At 48.3% G+C, this 19,450-nt stretch overlaps 4 protein-coding genes across 4 annotated transcripts; 1 reads left to right on the top strand and 3 right to left on the bottom strand.

The window, feature by feature from the left end:
• Positions 1 to 86: 86 nt before the first annotated feature.
• On the bottom strand, positions 87 to 3,125 carry DFJ58DRAFT_756398 (cytochrome P450). The gene is made up of 17 exons (XM_041388121.1): positions 2,663 to 3,125; positions 2,548 to 2,618; positions 2,463 to 2,492; positions 2,377 to 2,413; positions 2,255 to 2,314; positions 2,188 to 2,200; positions 2,000 to 2,135; positions 1,544 to 1,949; positions 1,430 to 1,485; positions 1,220 to 1,376; positions 1,144 to 1,168; positions 1,069 to 1,083; positions 947 to 1,018; positions 839 to 894; positions 658 to 773; positions 435 to 605; positions 87 to 386 (listed from the first exon to the last, which is right to left on the bottom strand). Exons 1-17 carry the CDS (start codon positions 2,976 to 2,978, stop codon positions 330 to 332), a joined length of 1,794 nt encoding a protein of 597 aa, XP_041250516.1. The 5' UTR covers positions 2,979 to 3,125; the 3' UTR covers positions 87 to 329.
• A 2,152-nt stretch (positions 3,126 to 5,277) lies between these two features.
• On the bottom strand, positions 5,278 to 7,639 carry DFJ58DRAFT_872727 (Alpha/Beta hydrolase protein; the record flags this gene model as incomplete). The annotated part of the gene is made up of 15 exons (XM_041394357.1): positions 5,278 to 5,314; positions 5,371 to 5,598; positions 5,654 to 5,712; positions 5,758 to 5,816; positions 5,873 to 6,062; positions 6,116 to 6,299; positions 6,343 to 6,389; positions 6,442 to 6,569; positions 6,629 to 6,683; positions 6,747 to 6,784; positions 6,843 to 6,896; positions 6,946 to 7,049; positions 7,101 to 7,178; positions 7,234 to 7,411; positions 7,465 to 7,639. 15 exons carry the CDS (start codon positions 7,637 to 7,639, stop codon positions 5,278 to 5,280), a joined length of 1,614 nt encoding a protein of 537 aa, XP_041250515.1.
• A 1,055-nt stretch (positions 7,640 to 8,694) lies between these two features.
• On the top strand, positions 8,695 to 10,491 carry DFJ58DRAFT_756375 (uncharacterized protein; the record flags this gene model as incomplete). Its single annotated transcript, XM_041388120.1, is given in 9 exon segments — positions 8,695 to 8,708; positions 8,737 to 8,918; positions 9,001 to 9,055; positions 9,079 to 9,097; positions 9,188 to 9,383; positions 9,413 to 9,744; positions 9,797 to 10,196; positions 10,252 to 10,421; positions 10,432 to 10,491. 8 exon segments carry the CDS (start codon positions 8,695 to 8,697, stop codon positions 10,308 to 10,310), a joined length of 1,257 nt encoding a protein of 418 aa, XP_041250514.1. The 3' UTR covers positions 10,311 to 10,421; positions 10,432 to 10,491.
• Positions 10,492 to 16,921: 6,430 nt separating this feature from the next.
• On the bottom strand, positions 16,922 to 19,286 carry DFJ58DRAFT_649992 (Alpha/Beta hydrolase protein; the record flags this gene model as incomplete). Its single annotated transcript, XM_041381552.1, has 14 exons — positions 16,922 to 16,958; positions 17,015 to 17,242; positions 17,298 to 17,356; positions 17,402 to 17,460; positions 17,520 to 17,690; positions 17,759 to 17,946; positions 18,061 to 18,211; positions 18,269 to 18,323; positions 18,387 to 18,424; positions 18,483 to 18,536; positions 18,591 to 18,673; positions 18,746 to 18,823; positions 18,879 to 19,056; positions 19,112 to 19,286. 14 exons carry the CDS (start codon positions 19,284 to 19,286, stop codon positions 16,922 to 16,924), a joined length of 1,554 nt encoding a protein of 517 aa, XP_041250513.1.
• Positions 19,287 to 19,450: the final 164 nt, after the last annotated feature.

Below are 19,450 nucleotides of genomic sequence, written 5' to 3'. Positions count from 1 at the left end.
GCTAAAATGATGAGGAAAATAAGCGGGCTGGGTACTGGAGCGATGTATCCGCAACTGCGTGCCTGCGTGTCGCGAGCAGGCAAGAAGTGGTGATGAGCACTACACTACGACAAGCTCGAAGGACACTGAGTAGCTAACTAGGCTACGGTGCCACTCAGTACTAATGACTGGCATTCAATCCAGACCCGCATCCCAGTCCCCAAAGATTATCTGAACCTCACGGCCACACAAAAGCAGAGTGCAGCAGGTACATATTTCCTCTGCATCGATGTACAGGATAGTACAGATAATATAAACAGTTGATTGTCGTGATGCTCTGTCCTTTATATTTACACAACCTCGCCGTCAACAGGGCTAGCCTCTTCCATCCTAACCCATACCCCGTCCTATAATGACGTGAGCCACTAGACAAAGAATCAAGATTGAGAACTTACCTTTGCATAGATCGTAAGATGGCTTTTCATGATGACCTTTTCGATGGCCTTGCGGCCAGAACACTTCGCCCACTCCGCGGGTGGAAGAGTTTGGACATCGGTGGCCAAGGAGACCGAAGAGAACTGCTGGAGAAGTCGGACGAGGAAGAAAGAAACTTCGTTGTAGGCGAACTGGATAAACATAGATGTCAGTATGAATACTTTGAGGGAGCAGTCGGCAGACCTGTTGGCCAAGACAAATCCTGGGACCTGCATTGAAGGGCACGAAGATAAATGGGTTAGAGGTACAATATTTCCGGAGGCGGTCGTCGAGGAACCGATCTGGGTCGAATTCTTGAGCTAGTGGAGAAAAATGTGAGCAAATATTCGTTCCAACGAAGCAGTCAATCGATTATCCCGCTCACCATCTGGTCCCCATAAGTCTGTTCGTCGGTGCATCAGGAATACAGAGTAAGGTGTCCTGAGATATCCATCGTCAGTGGAAAAGACAACCCATTTCTTGATACAATCACCTAGTATTTGGAGGGATGTAGATCGGTTTCCCCCCATTGATTCCTGGCCAGACCGCTGGTTCTGTACTGGTCCTAATCCATAATGAGTACAAAGACGCACGCATGGGAGGAGCAGTATTTACCTGACATTGAATGGCCTGATAAAATTCGATGAAATCAATTACAACAAATTTAAAGGGAGCGAACCCGATACTCACACAGGCGGGAAGAGTCGAAGCGTTTCTGAAATTCCCGTGTCACCTTAAGAGGAAGTGACTTTTGAGTAGGACTCACCATTAATGACTGCTCTCAAATATTTCATATCACGCATATCATCGTAGGTCGGTCTCCTTGAGCGACCCACATTGCTAAGGATCTCCTCACGAAGACGGCGGAAAACATCGGGATGCTGTGTGAGCATATAAATGACGAAAGTCAGGGTAGCCGCGGTCTGGAAAGGGAAGTTTAGCATCCTGAAAATGACTATCCGAAAGAGGTGCATACAGTATCACGTCCAGCAATCATGATGTTAAGAGTTTCGTCCCTGATGACGATGGGGTCTAGCAGGAAATAATTTCATGTCATTTGGAACGACACGTCAACGCTTGCGCTGCATACCTTCTGTGTAGTTTACCAAGTGATCAAGTAGCGTTTCACCTTCTTTGACGTCCCTATCCTTTGCGTCGGCCTTCTCGTCGATATTTTCCTTGAGAATTTTGTTCTTTTCTAACGCCTCCTTGAGGATAGGGTCGATGAACTTGTAACAAGTATCCATGTGCTTCTTAACGCGATCAGTCCAAAACTCAGACAGGCGCCACGCTGAGCCAAACCGGCCGCGATAGGCGGAAGCAATCTGAGCATCACTAAATGCATGCGCAAACTTGTTGGCTGGGTGGTTCTCAAACGCGACGTCTTTAGAACGGGGCGATGATGGTGGGTAGATCAGGCCGGCGGAGAGAGAACAGACGTTTTTTCCGAAGAGGAATTCCGTCGCAGAATCTAAGGTGAAACGAGAGACCATGTCCTAAATCAATGTCAGTAAGAATAAACATAGAATACTCATCATAAGTTTACCTGGAAATCAACGGGGTAGCCATCTCTGAGTCTAATCTTTAGCTGGCTGATCGCGTCTTCCGCGTGCTTATCAAATATATCAAAATGACTAATCCGGTCTTTGTTGAAGAACGGGCGTGTCATCGAGCGGTGAAATCTATAGTCACTAGATTAAGCCTGAACAATGAACGGAAACAGATAAGACATACTTCCAGACATCCCCTGAAATAGACAGTAAACCATATTGTCACGATTGAATATAGGAAACACGCTCACCATCGGAATTGAACACTCCGGTGCCAAGGAGGGAGTTGACTTGGTCCCAAAACATAGGCCCTGTTGGTTTAAAACGTCATTCCATCAAATCGGGACAACACTCCGCACATGAAATCGCCGACCTTTCGCAAATGAGGTGAACTGTGATACTAGAATTGCCTGTTACGCATGAGTGTCTAGGATCACAACACTCCGATGAACTGCTTACCTTTATGTATTCTGGTTCCGCGGTGAAGATCTGTTGATCGTGACATATCAACAATGAAACTCAGGGTATGAAAGAATGTACATGCCCTGTTTTCGAAGAGGACTCGCGTGTTGAAGGTATGCCCAAGAGTGTTGCACTTCTCTTCCATTAATTCCCCTACTATCGTAAGCATCGATAGGGGAAGTTGTTTAGTAGCATACCCATGTATCCAATCTTGAAATCTTGTACCAAGGCTGCGAGGATATCCAGACTGCCAGGCCATCTACTTGGGAACTTGGGTGGGAGAACAGCACCACGCATGGCAGCCTGGCGCCTATCGCGATAATTTGCTGCGAGCACGCTGCAAGCGAAGAGAGCAGGAAAAGAGAACACATATGCAGGAATCTGTGACCATCCTTGCAAGGATATGCCAAATGCAAAGTCGCATATGCGGTTTAGACCATAGACTATCGCGGGTGGGAATAGGAGTTGTGGTAGACGACTGATGAGGTAGACGATCCCAGGTGGCAACTCCATTGTTATACGGTGTGCGTTTGATCTGAAAGGTGTAGCCAACTTTATAGTAGGAGCTGGCGGAATCACATGTACTGTTTTTGCATGTGGTTCCGGTACGAGAAAACCATATGAACATCACACCCGCCGAGCATTCAATGGCCGCCAAGTGCATGCTAGTGGATTACAAATTTCACGTCACAAGATATTATCCGCCGGCACGATCATCTCATTTCAAACTCCGCGGTATGTCATAAATTTGAAATGACTAATTTATGTGCTCTGAAGAAGAAATGATTTATAGAGAGAGAGAGAGGTAGCCAGAGGTGGTGATGGACATATAGTTGGGCAGACAAGTTGTATGTTAGTGTTCGGCTATCAGGTTCGAACATAAAAATAATAATCCGGATATGAAACCACCGAAGTGGGCTCAAGAGAAGTCCACATGCACGACTGGTTGGCGGTAGTTGCAGCTTACCTCATTGATCGCCGATCCCCGAATACGGTGTTGCGCAGTATGTATATGTACATAGAGTCTTTTAACTGCTACCATACGGCTGTTCTCTAATTCGAACGTCTGAACTTCCGTGGGCGGCGGGGGCGCCACGCGCTGCAACACAGGTACGTAACTTGTAAGACGCGGAAAGTGCTTAAGCGCTTAGTACTTGTGGTGGTGGAAGGTCTGTGTCCTTCAAAGTTTGACAGTTAACGCGCGTCACATATGGGGTTACAACTTCACCGACACGTAGCTCACGCAGCCCATACTCAGGCTGGTACCGGTTGATATCATCCCACTTGAGTTAAAACCTTTCAGGGATACTCGGTGTAACGTTCTCCGTCTAGACGAAATTACATTAACCATTGCACAGTCACAGTCAATCGAATGTCCCCTTGGTGCAACAACCCATTCAGAGAAGAGAACTGGTCACCTTCCTCGTAACTTGTCTTCTCGGGAAGGCTCCGAATTAAGCGTCGATGGTGATTGTGTTCGATGTGCCGTCTACCGCCAGTGGGAACCTGCGGTCACTTGTGGCGAGGGATTGATGCAGCAATACCACTACTGGTTGACGTACCGGAGGAAAGAGGTACAGTTATCCTTGGTGTCATCATGCTGCACGTTGTCAGTCCCCACAATTTTTTGTTAGACTATGGCGCGTCTGTTTGGTTGTCCAGATACTCGCTAAGATTGATGATCGCACCGCTCTAAGAAATAACGATATCTGTTCTGCAGGGTTACTAGTTATGTCATTTCTACTTGACATGCGTTGCGAGACTGAGCCTGACTGAGTGGCCAGGCACGCGGCACGCTCCCCCTTTTCATTTTACTGCCTCTCCGAATGCAGCGCATCAGCGCTCAGCTATAGGGCCTGACATGACATTGATCGACCCGGGAGGCTTACATCCGGGTGCTACCCACGGGTAAGTTGCTGAGAAATAGGGTTATGACCCGTCCCGGGTCAAGTGATATGGGTACGGTTCTACCCGTCGGTAGTACCTGTGGGTGCGCGGGTCACACGCAGGTAATTGCTTTGCTAGTGTTGAGAGCATCTTGTCGAACAGCCGAGACCACCTCTTTATCATGGGCATCCTTGGCTTCGTCAGTCTTACCGTCATCACTTTGCACCTCCGACTGGTCTCCGGCAACTGCAAGACGTTCCTAGTCAGCTGTTAGCTGCTCGACTTTGACTTCAGTAGCATCGATCACTACGTCAGGTTTCAGCTGACACCAGGTATATATGAAGAATGCTTTGGAGCGCCGCAAGACCAGGGTCACAGACTTCGCGCAGTACATATCTTCACTTCCTGATAGCAATTCTTCCAGATCCATATTCTTAATTATCGACAAGCAAGAGCATGTCGTTCTGGAATTGAGGTATGTACTCTCTCGGACGTCTTGTTAAAGATTATCTCTATAAAACCGTGTCACCAGGACTTCCAGGAATGTGCGATAACTGCCTGGGCGTATCTGTTGTCAGGAGTCAGATAACAACCAGGGTAAATGATATCGCTGAATCAACTTATAAATCTGTAACAGGGATTGCGACATACTCCCATTTTCCATCACAGGATTTGCCTAGTCGAAGCTGCGTCCACTATTCTGGTACATCATCAGTCTCCCGGCAATCTGAGCAGGACCGAAGTCGGGGGAAAGTGTCCCGACATAATCTGCACTTTATCTTGCTAGGAAATGGACCGTGGTCGCACTCGAATCCTGAATGAACTGGCACCAGTGAATCTGCACTGAAAACCTATAGCTACACATGTGGGAGATGACGACCCTACGCCTGATCAAGTCACTCGGGCAACAAAGTTTCATTCCCATTCACTGCGCCGAATACGCCGTCACACTTCGCCAGTAGCTACATGCATTTAGCTCAGCACCATGTACGCATAGTATATATGGTATAGTACTCACGTGCAACGCTCGAGTAAGGCCATGTCGGTCTTGGAAATGTACACATCAGGTGCTCCCTCAGAAGTCTCGTTGAAGATCATCTCTGTGAAACCTTGGCTCCATGTCTCCCAGGAAGGTGTGATATCTCCTGGGGTGTATCTGTGGTCAGGAGTCTCAAACATGGCCATAGCCATGAAGGAATTCGAAAAGGAAGTGATGAACTGAGAATTATTGTATAAAGGACCATCCCTGAAACGATGTGTATCAGAGTAGATAGTGACCCTTCACACCGGCTTACAAATACGAAGTGAAGTACTCTCCAACATCATCTCCATGCAGGCCAGGTGGAATTGCAAACTCGCCCTGCTTCTGCTAAGCATACATAATTGTGACTTACCTTGAACTTACCTTCCACGCTCGTTCTCCGAAAGCTTCGAGCATATAATAAGTAGGGCAGACGAACATTGCTAAATCCACTCATGAAGTCAGGAGCAGGGGCGAGTTCACCGAAGGACATACGCACATTCACCCATCACAAGATTTGCCTGGTTGACGTTGCTTCCCATGTTCTGGTACATCATCGCTGCTCCAGTAATCTGAGCAGGACCAAAGTCCGGGTAAATTGTCCTGATAAAATCTGTAACATCCAACGTTGTTGATTGATTCACAATGATGTTCCCCTCATGCGTGTTCACTACCGAAAGAAGGTAGTTCTAAAAGAAGGGTATGAGTGTTGCTCTGAGATGGCTTCTTTCATCGAACTTACACCATTCAGACGGCCCTTGCTGAGTGTTACAGTGGGTCTTTCCACGATGAAAGTCCCGTCCACAACAGGGACGAATGTGAGCATGCCATAGAAGCCGTCAAGGTTGATATTAGAGTTCAAGGTTTCCAGCGTATTTACGTCTGCAGCGCGCACGCAAGAGAGGGTATCCGAACTTGAGCCACAGCTGTGAGTTAAGGGCATTAGCTCGGGAACGGCCAAATATTGACTATGGAAGGACTCGCTTTGTTCCGTTCACGACCATACTGTACAGTATCTGGTAGTGGCATTCAGATCACCACATACGTTAATCTCATAGACAAAATCACCTCAGGAATACGGTCATTATAATTGTATTGTGACGACATGAACGTGGAACTCGTCATCGCGGCTCTAAACAGGGGAGGTTGCGTGTTGCCTCCCTGAGCAACAACATGCTGTATCACAGAACCGGCGCCTGAAAAAGACGAGTAGGAAGCAAGGCTATTCGTGACAAGAGTAGTTAACACAACTCACCAGCAGACTGTCCCCAAATCGTGACCTTCGTAGGGTCGCCACCGAACTGACTTATCTATCTCAGGTAAGTTTCATATCAGCTGAAATACAAGACACGCAAGTAGATATCTTTGCTTACATATGCCTGTACCCATTGCAAAGCGTAATTTTGGTCAACTTGAGATTAAGGTTCAGCTAAAGTCCGAAACACTGCCAAGACTTAATGAGCACGTACGTAATCCAGCGTTGGGCGCACCCCCGTCTTTGACAGCTTGTCCAGCCAGAAAACCTAGCTGACAGTGGGTACATCTGAAAACCAGAAAGTCGGAAAAACATACCGAATAAACCGAGGCGGTACTGGAGTATGACAGTGATGACACCATAGTTCGATTCCACGATTAGATCTGCGCCATCGTATAAACTCGCAGCTCCTAAAATATACCTATAACAATATTAATTTTACTAACAAGAGATTATTTCACACACTACTTACCCTCCTCCGTGAATAAACACGACTACTGGGAGCCCACCCGACGGAGTGGCCACAACCACACTTCCTGGGGTGTATACGCTACCGGATGCAGCCAAATTGTGAGTTTCAGTGATCGTTCAAAGATAAGGCTTACTTTAAAAATAAGCAATCCTCCGACTGACTGACATCCCTCTTGCTTAAAGAGATGCTTTCGAAAGGATTCGTGGAAGCATTGCCCAGGGGTGCTTGATAACATTCATTTGGTTGCGTGTTAGCTTGTTGAACGCCTGTGATGGTCGGTGGAGGCTGCGGAGCTGCCCATCTCAAGTTGCCTACGTGTTTAGTGTGAGTTGACATTGTATGCGCTACACGAAACTGGACGCACCAAGTGGAGGAGCTGCGTACCGTACTCCAAGGAAGCTAGTAGTATTCGTAGCTGTGTCCACCGAACCCTGGTACTGAGCATAACCCAAGTCAACGATGGGCGCATTCGTGGTGGCCAATGCTTCTAAAGCAAGCAAAGTCTGCGAAATAACCAGTAGGTTAGCTTTGATCAACATTTTTTTCAGTCTCGTAGATCGCGGGGTAAGATACCGTGATGGAATCATTGAACCGCATTATATACCTTGTGCGTGAGGGGGTCCGAGACGACCTTACCTACTCTCTGTGACAGGTTGATCACAGGACATGATGACCCTCTGGTCCCTCAGGCTAAGACTGACAGAACGTTGAACAGTTGAGGACATGCGTTACGTCCTAGTAGAGCTTGACGAAAGAACAGATACCGACAATTAGATATACTGTTCCGAGTTTCACGATGAAACGACAGCTACATGATTGACACTAATTTGACATTAGTATTGAGCGTATGCCTCGCCCAAGAGGAAAGTTTCTACCTAACGAGAAAGCGGCCAGTCGTTGATAGCTTGCAAATAGACTTCGGTCGCAGTGCACTTGAACAACTCGGTAGTGAATTCTCGTAAAAAATATGCAGCTTACTTGCAAATGAACTTTAGCGGTTGCATTGAGAATGACAGTGACACCATTGGGTAACAATGAATCTACATCGCCGAAATAGATGCTGTTAGATGCCCGTTTGCAATGAAGACTTATAGCTACACATCTGGGAGAGTTATGGTAAACAGCAGAGTCATCAATCCCTCCCTACTTTTTTCACAATAGGCCACGTCTGACCACCAGCTAGAGCCAACAATGGAGAATGACAGAATTGCTAATTGGTGATGTTACTCGGGCAAAGAGGCTCATGCGCGTGAGTCGTGAGAAGCTATTCCACTCGCAGGGCTGCTTCAACAGATGTTGTGTCAAGTGAGATGACACAGACTCGCTGACAAATGACGTTGGTGAATCTCAGGGCCAGGCACCGCGAGTACCTATTACATAATGGGTTGTTTTGTTGTGTTTGTTTACCCTAGTTGAGCCTGGTGATGTGCCATAGAAGAAGTGATCAATATCCACTCAAGAAAATGTGTCGTAACATTTTGTCCAGTCACTCAGTGGTGCTCATCAAGAAAGTAGCTGAAATTCAAGCTCGTTTCTTCTCCGTTTCCATAATTTATAACCAAGTGCGCTTATCAGCGGGCTGCCAGTGATCAGGATGTTGCTCGTGCTGTCATCGACGACAGTCCTCACTGCTCAGTGGGAAACGCAAGGCCACTAGATATGTTTTACACAGCAGTGACATTTCTGCGAGTCCACGACCCGAGCCATCGACCTCAACTGCGAATCTCACCGTTTACGATACCCCAGCTGAGCCTTCCTCAAAGAAAGCCCGCCATCCTTGCACGTATTCTGGATACACAAAGTCTTACTCAAAGGTAGGTTAGCAGAGCACATAAGGTCCCATACAGGAGAGGTGACGTGGCGATTTTTTTTACACCCACTGTGCATTCCCATTTCCAAGCACACGCAAAAAGCCATCTTCCCGAGTCAGAACACCCTTACGTATGTAACAATCTGTCGGAAACGGTTCAGGAATCAGGACCTTCCGGCACCTCCATGTGCACGAGAATACGCACAGTGGGGCTTAACCGGATGCTGTGCGTGCTATCTCACTATCCAGGCCATCCGCACTAATTGCGTGCGCTCAGTGCACGGTAGAGGGCTGCAACGAGGTGTTTGCCAAGCACCATCAACTGCGATCTCGTACCTACCAAGCACACGCACTGCCCCCAGGTACGAAATTTTACACGTGCACACATCCAGGGTGCACCAAATTCTTCAATACGAGCCACAAACTCAAAAGTCACGTCAAGACTCACGACGATTCGTACACTTTTTGGGTCCGTGTGCATGATGATCTATCATTCATTCAGATAAACGTTGTACGTGTGCACGCCCAAACTGTTTACCTTCATCCAACACTGACTCTACATATTACCCGATATGGATATCCTCCAGGCTCATATACGCGAGGCCCACCCAGGGCCACCCTCCAACATGCATGCATTTCTCATGCAACAGACAAATCTTCGCTTCCCAACACAATCTACGCGCTCATCAGAAACTACACGAACAACAAGAGCTAGAGGCTGTCCTAGCGGACGTAGAACCATCAGAAGCAACAGACTTGCCTCGCAAACGTAGACGCGGCGGAGAAGTGGGCAGAGACTGGAAATGCGACAAATGCAGGAAAGAATTCAAATCTGTAAGATCGTTGATGGATGTTTCTTTCCAATCATTTCTAATGTCATGCACAGATGAAAGCCCTCACGACGCACAACGTGATTCATTTGGGCCACAGAAATCATGTCTGCCCACATCAACATTACTCCAGTGCCTTTAGCTATAAAAAGCTCCTCGACAGGCATCTGGCCAAGATCCATAGCGCAAGGAGCGATCAATCTGTCGCAGATCCATCCGAGTCAGATGGTGCTACAACCACTGACGCTGATACTGACTGTCCTGACAATGAATCGGCAGACTCAATAGCGCACTTGAGCATCGATCGCATCACCGAACACGCTTATTCTCCCCGCAGTCGCATGCCGACGTCAAAAACCATATGGTGTCCATACCCCAACGTTGAGGACCTACTGCTATTGCCTCTGGAAATTCCGCTTTCCGGCTCTTCAGCGCACTGCCATCGTATCTTAACGTGTGCATATGATGAGGCTTCGGCGGCATTTGAAGGCTGAGCATGGACTCGTTGGAGACAAGAGCAAGGTAGACTCTTGGGTAAGATCGCATAGAGGCAGCGCTCGGAGATCTTGATATCCGTCTGTTACGGGAGACGTCCTGTCTACAGTTTTGTTCAGCTTTTCGATGTTCCCATTTCATACCCTTCTTGATGTGGGAAGTTGATCTGTGTTTTCTCTCGAGCCTGGGCAATAGCAGGAAATGGAGGGTAGGAATGGTATAAATGCACGCAAATATAGTGTTTGCGATGCGTTTATATCATTCCTATGCTAGCATCGACCATATGCATTTCATGGATCTATCTCAAGTATCTCCATCATCGATCTTGCACTAATTAGTATTACTTCACCTAGGTTTGATCCACGTGAACGTTGGCTGAAAGCGTTCAGGGCGCGAAATGAAGAGACTAACAGGCCCGGTTTGATTTCATGGTGTATTGTCACCACGGGATGGCTTTTCAAGGGCATACAGGAGGTGAGTCCTGAGTCCTGCCCCAAGTACTGTTTAGCTTTACCACTTCGCAGAGCATCATCCTGGAGTGTCGTTCGAGAGATACAATTTATAAATCTTCCAAGCTACTTCGTCCACCTGATCCTTTTCCCGAACAAACCGCGCTTCATCTCGCAAATTCGTTGATCCAAAGTGCTAAGCTACCAGCGAACTGTGCATTGTCATCTCAAGTGACAGTAATGCCACTCGACAAGACTACTTCATGGAACCGACCACCTCCACTATCACTGGTACTCCCCTCTTCATGGATCGCTGACTTATACTCGGATCGTCGAGCCAATTCAGCTACTATGACGTGGATTCATAGAACGGTAATCCTTCAGTAAACCAGTGGCTTTCATCCGTAATCCCCCCGTACTACTCGTGTTCTCTAGCCACATCTTATTGGCACGCGATCGTGCCACATCTTCTTGACACGCGTTACTGCGTCCATCGTCAATGCTTTTCAGCCCCCTTCAGACGAAGATATGGATCGTGGACCCTCAACTCTTCAGAACACACAGAAGTTTTACGCTTCGGAGTGGCGCCTGTATCCGTGAATCTGTCACAGATGCCAACGACTGAAAGCACGTCATTAACCCTGATCGGCTATGGTTTGATGTCGTTCGCCTTGACCTTACTACTCATGGCCATATCTTCATGCCGAAATGTCGGAAGCTGCTGGAGGTTGATTGCATGTACGATGACCATCTCCAAATGTTGTGGTAGAGGTCTACTGATCGACTTTTAGGGGAAAAGATCTTGCACTTTCCAATATCTGATGTCGACGCGCAGTCCGACACAGCGTTTCTTGGTTTTCGATAGAATCTTCACTGCGGGTCGTATTGGCAGGACAATGCTCGAGGCAGTGATCTTCGTTTAGTATGCCTGATTCAGATATTGTAGGAATTGTAGCAGGAGGAATTCCTTGCGCACAGCATGATAGTCACACAGTGTCATTACATCCGATATCTTGATCAAAGAGATCGAGAACGGTCTTTACTATCTAGTATCACGTCGCACGAGAACACACGAGCTCCTGACTGAGCTCCTGACTGAGTACTGAGTCAAGGATGGTCGCTACACACATGATATACATAGCATGATATTCGACGACGTTTGGTTTTTGCGAATTAGCCAACCAGCATGCCACGAGAGGAACTGTAAAATTACAAAGATGTTTCTGCTCCCCCATCGGATTTTCAACTTGGAGATGGAGAAAATACAAATACGTGGTATGGTTTGGGTATGGTACTACGAACACTTGGGTTTCTTGACAGCAAGAAATCTATGCGTGGGATAACAAGACCTGGTATGACGTGTGGCATAAAACCAGCAGGTTCAGAATGATTACTGATATGACCCAGGAGCTGGGAGATGTTCCTATAAGCACAGGTCAGATTGTGAGTCTAGGAAACCATTATGAACACAAGCACCTTTGCAAGTTTCTCGGCGTCAGACAAAATAGCGAGGCAAGACGACAAATCCTTCAAACACCACTGCCTTTCGAGCCAGGAGACAATATTACGATTCCAGAAAGACTGAAACATGTGGGCGAGCCTCTCATCCCACGGTTTCGGAGTTCGCAACAGATGAATGGCCCAATTTTGACATGCGTAATTGAGGGCGCCTGAAGCTGATTGGCTTTGTTTCCGTGCTTCATCTGCGACACTCGAAAAGGCTTTCATAGCATAAATGATCTCCATGTCTGGTAATACTGTGGTGGAATGATTCTGGTGCCTTAACGCCAGAAACACTGGGTACATCAAGAAATCCGGCAGGGTCTTGAAAAGCTGGATTGCTTGAAAAGCTGGCTGCAAAGACGATTCTGGAGCGATTGTATGCTCTCTGATTGCCTCGAAAGTACTCGAGAATTCTTCCATAGTCACCCAGACAGTGGTCAACCGCCACGCTTGACCGTGGGGTGTCTGCAACCAGTCTTGCCCGCTCTGGGTTTGTAACCAGTCTCGCCCGCTCTGGGTCTGCTGCCAGTCTCGCCCGCTCTGGGTCTGCAACCAGTCTCGCCAGCTCTGGGTCTGCAGGAAGTCTCTCCCGCCCTCATTCTGCAGGAAGTCTCTCCCGCCCTCATTCTGCAGCCAGTTTCGTCCATTCTCGGTCTGCAACCAGTTTCGCCCATTCTTTTGCAACCAGTAACTCACATCCATAGCATTCAACCAGCCTCCTACAAGTGGGGTCTGCAGCCAATGCTGCTGGGGACGTGGCAATAGTTGAGGACGTGGCAATAGTTGAAGACGTGGCGAGTAAGACATATAACAACTTGGCGGTATAGACATATGATAACGTGGCGATTTTCGAATACTTGCCATTCGCTGGAGGGATGGTGATATCTGGGGTGGAATCAAGGTCCGAAACCAGAGTCGCCTGACCCCGGTCTGCAGCCAGTCTTGCCCAGCCGTGGTCTGCAACCACTCTTCCCCCCCTTCGGTCAGCAACCAGTCTTGCCCGGCGCCCTTGGTCCGCAACCACTCGTTCCCCCCGTCGGTCGGCAACCAGTCTTGCCCGGCAGTGGTATGCAACCAGTCTCGCCCGGCCTCTGTCTCCAGCCAATCATAAGCGTCCTGAGTCCGCAACCACTCTTTCCCCCCGTCGGTCAGCAACCAGTCTTGCCCGGCCGTGGTCTGCAGCCAATCTCGCCCGGCTACTGTCTTCAGCCAATCATAGGCGCCCTTGGTCCGCAACCATCCTTTCCCCCCGTCGGTCGGCAACCAGTCTTGCCCGGCCGTGGTCTGCAACCAATCTCGCCCGGCCTCTGTCTCCAGCCAATCATGGGCGCCCTGAGTCCGCAACCACTCGTTCCCCCCGTCGGTCGGCAACCAGTCTTGCCCGGCAGTGGTATGCAACCAGTCTCGCCCGGCCTCTGTCTCCAGCCAATCATAAGCGTCCTGAGTCCGCAACCACTCTTTCCCCCCGTCGGTCAGCAACCAGTCTTGCCCGGCCGTGGTCTGCAGCCAATCTCGCCCGGCTACTGTCTTCAGCCAATCATAGGCGCCCTGGGTCCGCAACCACTCTTTCCCCCCGTCGGTCAGTAACCAGTCTTGCCCGACCGTGGTCTGCAACCAATCTCGCCCAGCCTCTATCTGCAGCCAGGCACACCCGTCCGGGGTATCCAGCCAGAACTGTAACTCTGAACGGTAATTCCCCCGAAGCCATAACAAAGTTATAAGCACTTGCATTGGCTCTGGTGGCTGGGACGTGAAGGACAATGTGCGTTTTAAGTTCTGGGGATCCTGGGGTTGCATAGCCTGGCTATGCTTCTTCAATTTTGAGAGCGCATCCAAGAGGGCCGTGCTTTCTGGAATCTCGCGCACCATCAAGTGGAGAGAGGAAAATGCGAGTAGGGAGTGGGGTGATGGGGTGTCTTGTACTTGGCGAAGGCAGCAGTTTGAGCGGTGGGAAACATAGTCGCGAACGGACGAGTGATAGATATTCACGGGGAGACTGCTGTCGGTAGGAAGATCTATTACAGACCGTAGCTGCACCAGGACTTTGTCTACGTCCCTGCCCTGACCAGGGCCAAGAAGTTCCGATATTTGTGAGATTGGTAGAGGATCTGCAAGGACGGCAACAACGGACAAGTGCATGTATGCCAACGTCGGGTCAGCGCATGTGGAGAGGATAAGGTCGTATAATTTGTACACCTCCGTTCCCGGAAGCAGTTGACTACTCAATTCGAGCATGAGTTCAAGCTGGTTGCGGGGATCGTTGTATCGATCATCGATAAACTTCATCATTGTAGTTGCCACGATGAAACGTCTACCCGCTCGGCTCGCTAGCCGTTCAAGTTCAGCCTTTGTTGGCTGTGGGAAGGTGGAATAGCTAAGCTCCAGTTTTCTGAAGGAATCCTCAAAGAAACGATAGATGTCTTCATCAACATCTGCGCCGTCTAGCGAGATGGTGGTAGCAACACCCTCGCCAGAAATGTTCACTGGTATCTCGCCCACCAGCGGGCGCACATGTTCATTCTGCATGACTTCACGAATATGCCTTTTCGAGCGACTTGTGACTAGAATGTGAGTCACGGGCAGTTCAGGATCGTGAAGAGCTTGAGCGAGTAGGGATATGAGTTCAGCAAGCTCGCTTTCAGATTTGTCTTCATCAAAGCATTCGAATGCGGGTTGATCGAGGGTTCCGGATGTGCATTCATCAAGGGCATCGACAATGAACACCAAAGGCGGACTGCCGCATTCGCGTAGTCTACCTTGAAGGTTCCTGAGTGGTCGGAGAAACAAGCCTTCCATCTGATCGCGAACAGGCTTGTCGGGGTCTAGAAGGGCAGGGTTCTCGAGGATAGCTCTATTCACATGCGTCCTGACGCTGGGGAAATTGCTGGCCAACTGGTAGGCAAGCGTCGCAAAGAAATAACCGGTCGTGCGCCGTTTCGTGTGCTTGCGGGAGAAAAAGAATGTTCCTGCGAGTCGTGTCTCTATACGAGTCTGCTCTGTCACTTTCAATCCTTTCATCCTTTCAGCTACCGTGAATGCGACGGCAGACTTTCCGACGCCCGCTGTGCCGTGCAGCCAAATGATCTGATTCTTTTCTTTCTTGTCTAGTAATGCGTAGATGTATTTGAGAAGGACCACCCGGGTGCCTTCCAAACATTTCGGATGAGGGTGGCGTTCACGAGAGTTATATTCAGCACCCTTGACAGCGACCTGGGACAATTTCTCCCAAGTTCCTTCAGACATATCCAATAACTGTTAATGAGATCAGACAACGAGAAGGGATAAGAGATGGATATACACTGACATCGATTCTTGACAAGAGAATGAGGATACTCGCAACACAGATGGTGGGATGGAACGGAATAACTGAAGACGCCGATCCAAGGATCAAAGACTAAGATGCAAATTGAATCTCTTGAGGACGGGTAATAGAGTCGTGAAACGATGATTTGGCGTAGTAACTGTAAGTCTGTCCAACAGCGATTAGCTGGGCAACTGATCAAACCCTGCAACTTGCTGTGGAGCGATTGAAACTGTAAGGTGTAAGAGCTACTTATTTGAGATTGAATGGATGTAAGTATACTGGAACAGTGCCAGTGTTGTGGAAAACTCGTTGGATAGTGATGGAATGCAGTTGAAACGTTGAAGGACGACTTAGCGCTCGTCTGAGAGGGCACCAGCACTGCACGCACCCGTTGCAGTTGCCCAGCGCCAATAGACTAGGAAGGAATCGCTGCAAAGCGTGGCAGCGGTACTGCACTTAATCTTAACCAGCCTGAGATTGAGACACGCAGCAGTTTGTTACAAGAAATCGACATCAAAAACCAATTTTATTGGCGAGTTCAAAGGGAATTCAGTATGCACTAGTAGTCGATGACTTGCAATGAATGCGCAGAGATGAAGACGGCCGATGATTAGAGTGGGATTAAGACGCTTACTCAGGCTAGTGGTGGTGGCAGGTCTGTGTCCTTCAAAGCTTGACAGTTAACGCGCATCACATATGGGGTTACAAATTCACCGACACGCAGTCGGCAACTGCCAAACGTTCCTCGTCAGTTGTTAGCTGCTCGACTTCGATCTCAGTAGCATCGATCACTACGTCAGGTTTCAGCTGACACCAGGTATGTATGAAGAGTGCTTTGGAGCACCGCAAGGCTAGGGTCACAGACTTTGTGCAGTATATATCTTCACTTCCTGGCAACAATTCTTTCAGATCCATATTGACAAGCAAGGGCATGTCGGTCCTGGAATTGAGGTATGTACTCTCTCGGACGTCTGGTTAAAGATCATCTCTGTAAAACCGTGTCACCAGGACTTCCAGGAATGTGCGATAACTGCCTGGGCGTATCTGTCGTCAGGAGTCTCGTGGATGGTCATAATCATGAATGAATTTTAAAAGCGGCGATAAATTATTGTATGCAGGACCATCCTGCATCAACAGGAATTGCAGGACATCATTCCATTTCCCATCACAGGATTTGCCTGGTCGAAGCTGTGTCCACTGTTCTGGTACATCATCAGTCTCCCGGCAATCTAAGCAGGACCGAAGTCGGGGGAAAGTGTCCCGACATAATCTGCACTATAGCTTGCTAGGAAATGGACCGTGGTCGCACTTGAATGATCCTGAATGAACTGGCACCAGTGAATCTGCACTGAAAACATATAGCTACACATGTGGGAGATGACGACCCTACGCCTGATCAAGTCACTCGGGTAACAAAGCTTCATTCCCGTTCACTGCGCCGAATACGCCGTCACACTTCGCCAGTAGCTATATGCATTTAGCTCAGCACCGTGCGCGCATAGTATATATGATATAGTACTCACGTGCAACGCTCAAGTAAGGCCATGTCGGTCTTAGAAACGTACACATGAGGTGCTCCCTCAGAAGTCTCGTTGAAGATCATCTCTGTGAAACCTTGTCTCCATATCTTCCAGGAAGGTGTGATATCTCCTGGGGTGTATCTGTGGTCAGGAGTCTCAAACATGGCCATAGCCATGAAGGAATTCGAAAAGGAAGTGATGAATTGAGAATTATTGTATAAAGGACCATCCCTGAAACAGTGTGTATCAGAGTACGTGGTGACCCTTCACACCGGCTTACAAATACGAAGTGAAGTACTCTCCAACATCATCTCCATGCAGGCCAGGTGGAATTGCAAACTCGCCCTGCTTCTGTTGAGCATACATAATTGTGACTTACCTTGAACTTACCTTCCACGCTCGTTCTCCGAAAGCTTCGAGCATATAATAAGTAGGGCAGACGAACATTGCTATGTAATCCGCTCATGAAATCAGGAGCAGGGGCGAGTTCATTGAAGGGCATACGCACATTCACCCATCGCAAGATTTGCCTGGTTGACGTTGCTTCCCATGTTCTGGTACATCATTGCTGCTCCAGTAATTTGAGCAGGACCGAAGTCCGGGAAAGTCGTCCTGATAATATCTGTAACATCCAATGTTGTTGATTGATTCACAATGATGTTCCCCTCATGCGTGTTCACTACCGAAAGAAGGTAGTTCTAAGAGAAGGGTATGAGTATTGTTCTGAGATAGCTTCTTTCTTCGAACTTACACCATTCAGACGGCCCTTGCTGAGTGTTACAGTGGGTCTTTCCACGATGAAAGTCCCATCCACAACAGGGATGAATGTGGGCATGCCATACAAGCCGTCAAGGTCGATGTTAGAGTTCAAGGTCTCCAGCGTATTCACATCTGCAGCGCGCACACAAGAGAGGGTATCCGAACTTGAGCCACAGCTGTGAATTGAGGGCATTAGCTCGGAAACTGCCAATACTATGAAAGGACTCGCTTTGTTCCGTTCACGACGATACTGTACAGTATCTGGTAGTGGCATTCAGATCACCACATACTTTAATCTCGTAGACAAAATCACCTCCGGAATACGGTCATTATAATTGTATTGTGGCGACATGAACGTGGAACTCGTCATCGCGGCTCTAAACAGGGGAGGTTGCGTGTTGCCTCCCTGAGCAACAACATGCTGTATCACAGAACCGGCACCTAAAAGATGGGTAGGAAGCAAGGCTATTCGTGACAAGAGTAGTTAACACGACTCACCAGCAGACTGTCCCCAAATCGTGACCTTCGTAGGGTCGCCACCGAACTGACTTATCTATCTCAGGTAACTTTCCTATAAGCTGAAATACAAGACAAGAAAGTAGATATCTTTGCTCACGTATGCCTGTACCCATTGCAAAGCGTAATTTTGGTCAACTTGAGATCAAGGTTCAGCTAAAGTCCGAAACACTGCCAAAACTTGATGAGCACGTACGTAGTCCAGCGTTGGGCGCACCCCCGTCTTTGACCGCTTGTCCAGCAAGAAAACCTAGTAGCTGACAGTGGGTAAATCTGAAAACCAGAAAAAGTCGGAAAAACATACCGAATAAACCGAGGCGGTACTGGAGTATGACAGTGATGACACCATAGTTCGATTCCACGATTAGATCTGCACCATCGTATAAACTCGCAGCTCCCGTGACATACCTATAACAATATCAATTTTACTAACAGGAGATCATTTCACATGCTACTTACCCTCCTCCGTGGATAAACACGACTACTGGGAGCCCACCCGACGGAGTGGCCACAACCACACTTCCTGGGGTGTATACGCTACCGGATGCAGCCAAATTGTGAGTTTCAGCGATCGTTCTAAGATAAGGCTTACTTTAAAAATAAGCAATCTTCCGACTGACTGACAGCCCTCTTGCTTAAGGAGATGCTTTCGAAACGATTCGTTGAGGCAGTGCCCAGGGGTGCTTGATAACATTCATTTGGTTGCGTGTTAGCTTGTTGAACGCCTGTGATGGTCGGTGGAGGCTGCGGAGCTGCCCATCTCAAGTTGCCTACGTGTTTAGTGTGTGAGTTGACATTGTATACGCTACACAAAACTGGACGCACCAAGTGGAGGAGCTGCATACCGTATTGCAAGGAAGCTAGTGGTATTTGTAGCTGTGTCCACCGAACCCTGGTACTGAGCATAACCCAAGTCAATGATGGGCGCATTCGTGGTGGCCGATGCTTCTAAAGCAAGCAAAGTCTGCGAAATAACCAGTAAGCTAGGTTTGATCAACATTTTTTACAATCTCATAGATCGCGGGGTAAGATACCGTGATGGAATCATGCAACCGCATTATATACTACCTTGCGCGTGAGTCCGAGACGACCTTACCTACAGGTTGATCACAGGATATGATGACCTTCTGGTCCCTCAGGCTAAGACTAACAATTGAACGTTGA

Source organism: Suillus subalutaceus (assembly GCF_016647625.1).
Source record: "Suillus subalutaceus strain FC151 chromosome Unknown DFJ58scaffold_3, whole genome shotgun sequence".
NCBI classification, from domain to species: Eukaryota; Fungi; Basidiomycota; class Agaricomycetes; order Boletales; family Suillaceae; genus Suillus; species Suillus subalutaceus.
This window is presented reverse-complemented; position numbering and strand designations above follow the sequence as displayed.

What these genes read in the sequence shown, in the direction of transcription:
- DFJ58DRAFT_756398 (XM_041388121.1), bottom strand. Translation starts at nt 2,978, where the DNA reads ATGGAGTTGCCACCTGGGATCGTCTACCTCATCAGTCGTCTACCACAA. An exon ending in TTTCAAGATTGGATACATGG is followed by an intron (nt 2,619 to 2,662) that starts GTATGCTACTAA and finishes TTACGATAGTAG; the next exon opens with GGGAATTAATGGAAGAGAAG. An exon ending in GTTCACCTCATTTGCGAAAG is followed by an intron (nt 2,315 to 2,376) that starts GTCGGCGATTTC and finishes TTAAACCAACAG; the next exon opens with GGCCTATGTTTTGGGACCAA.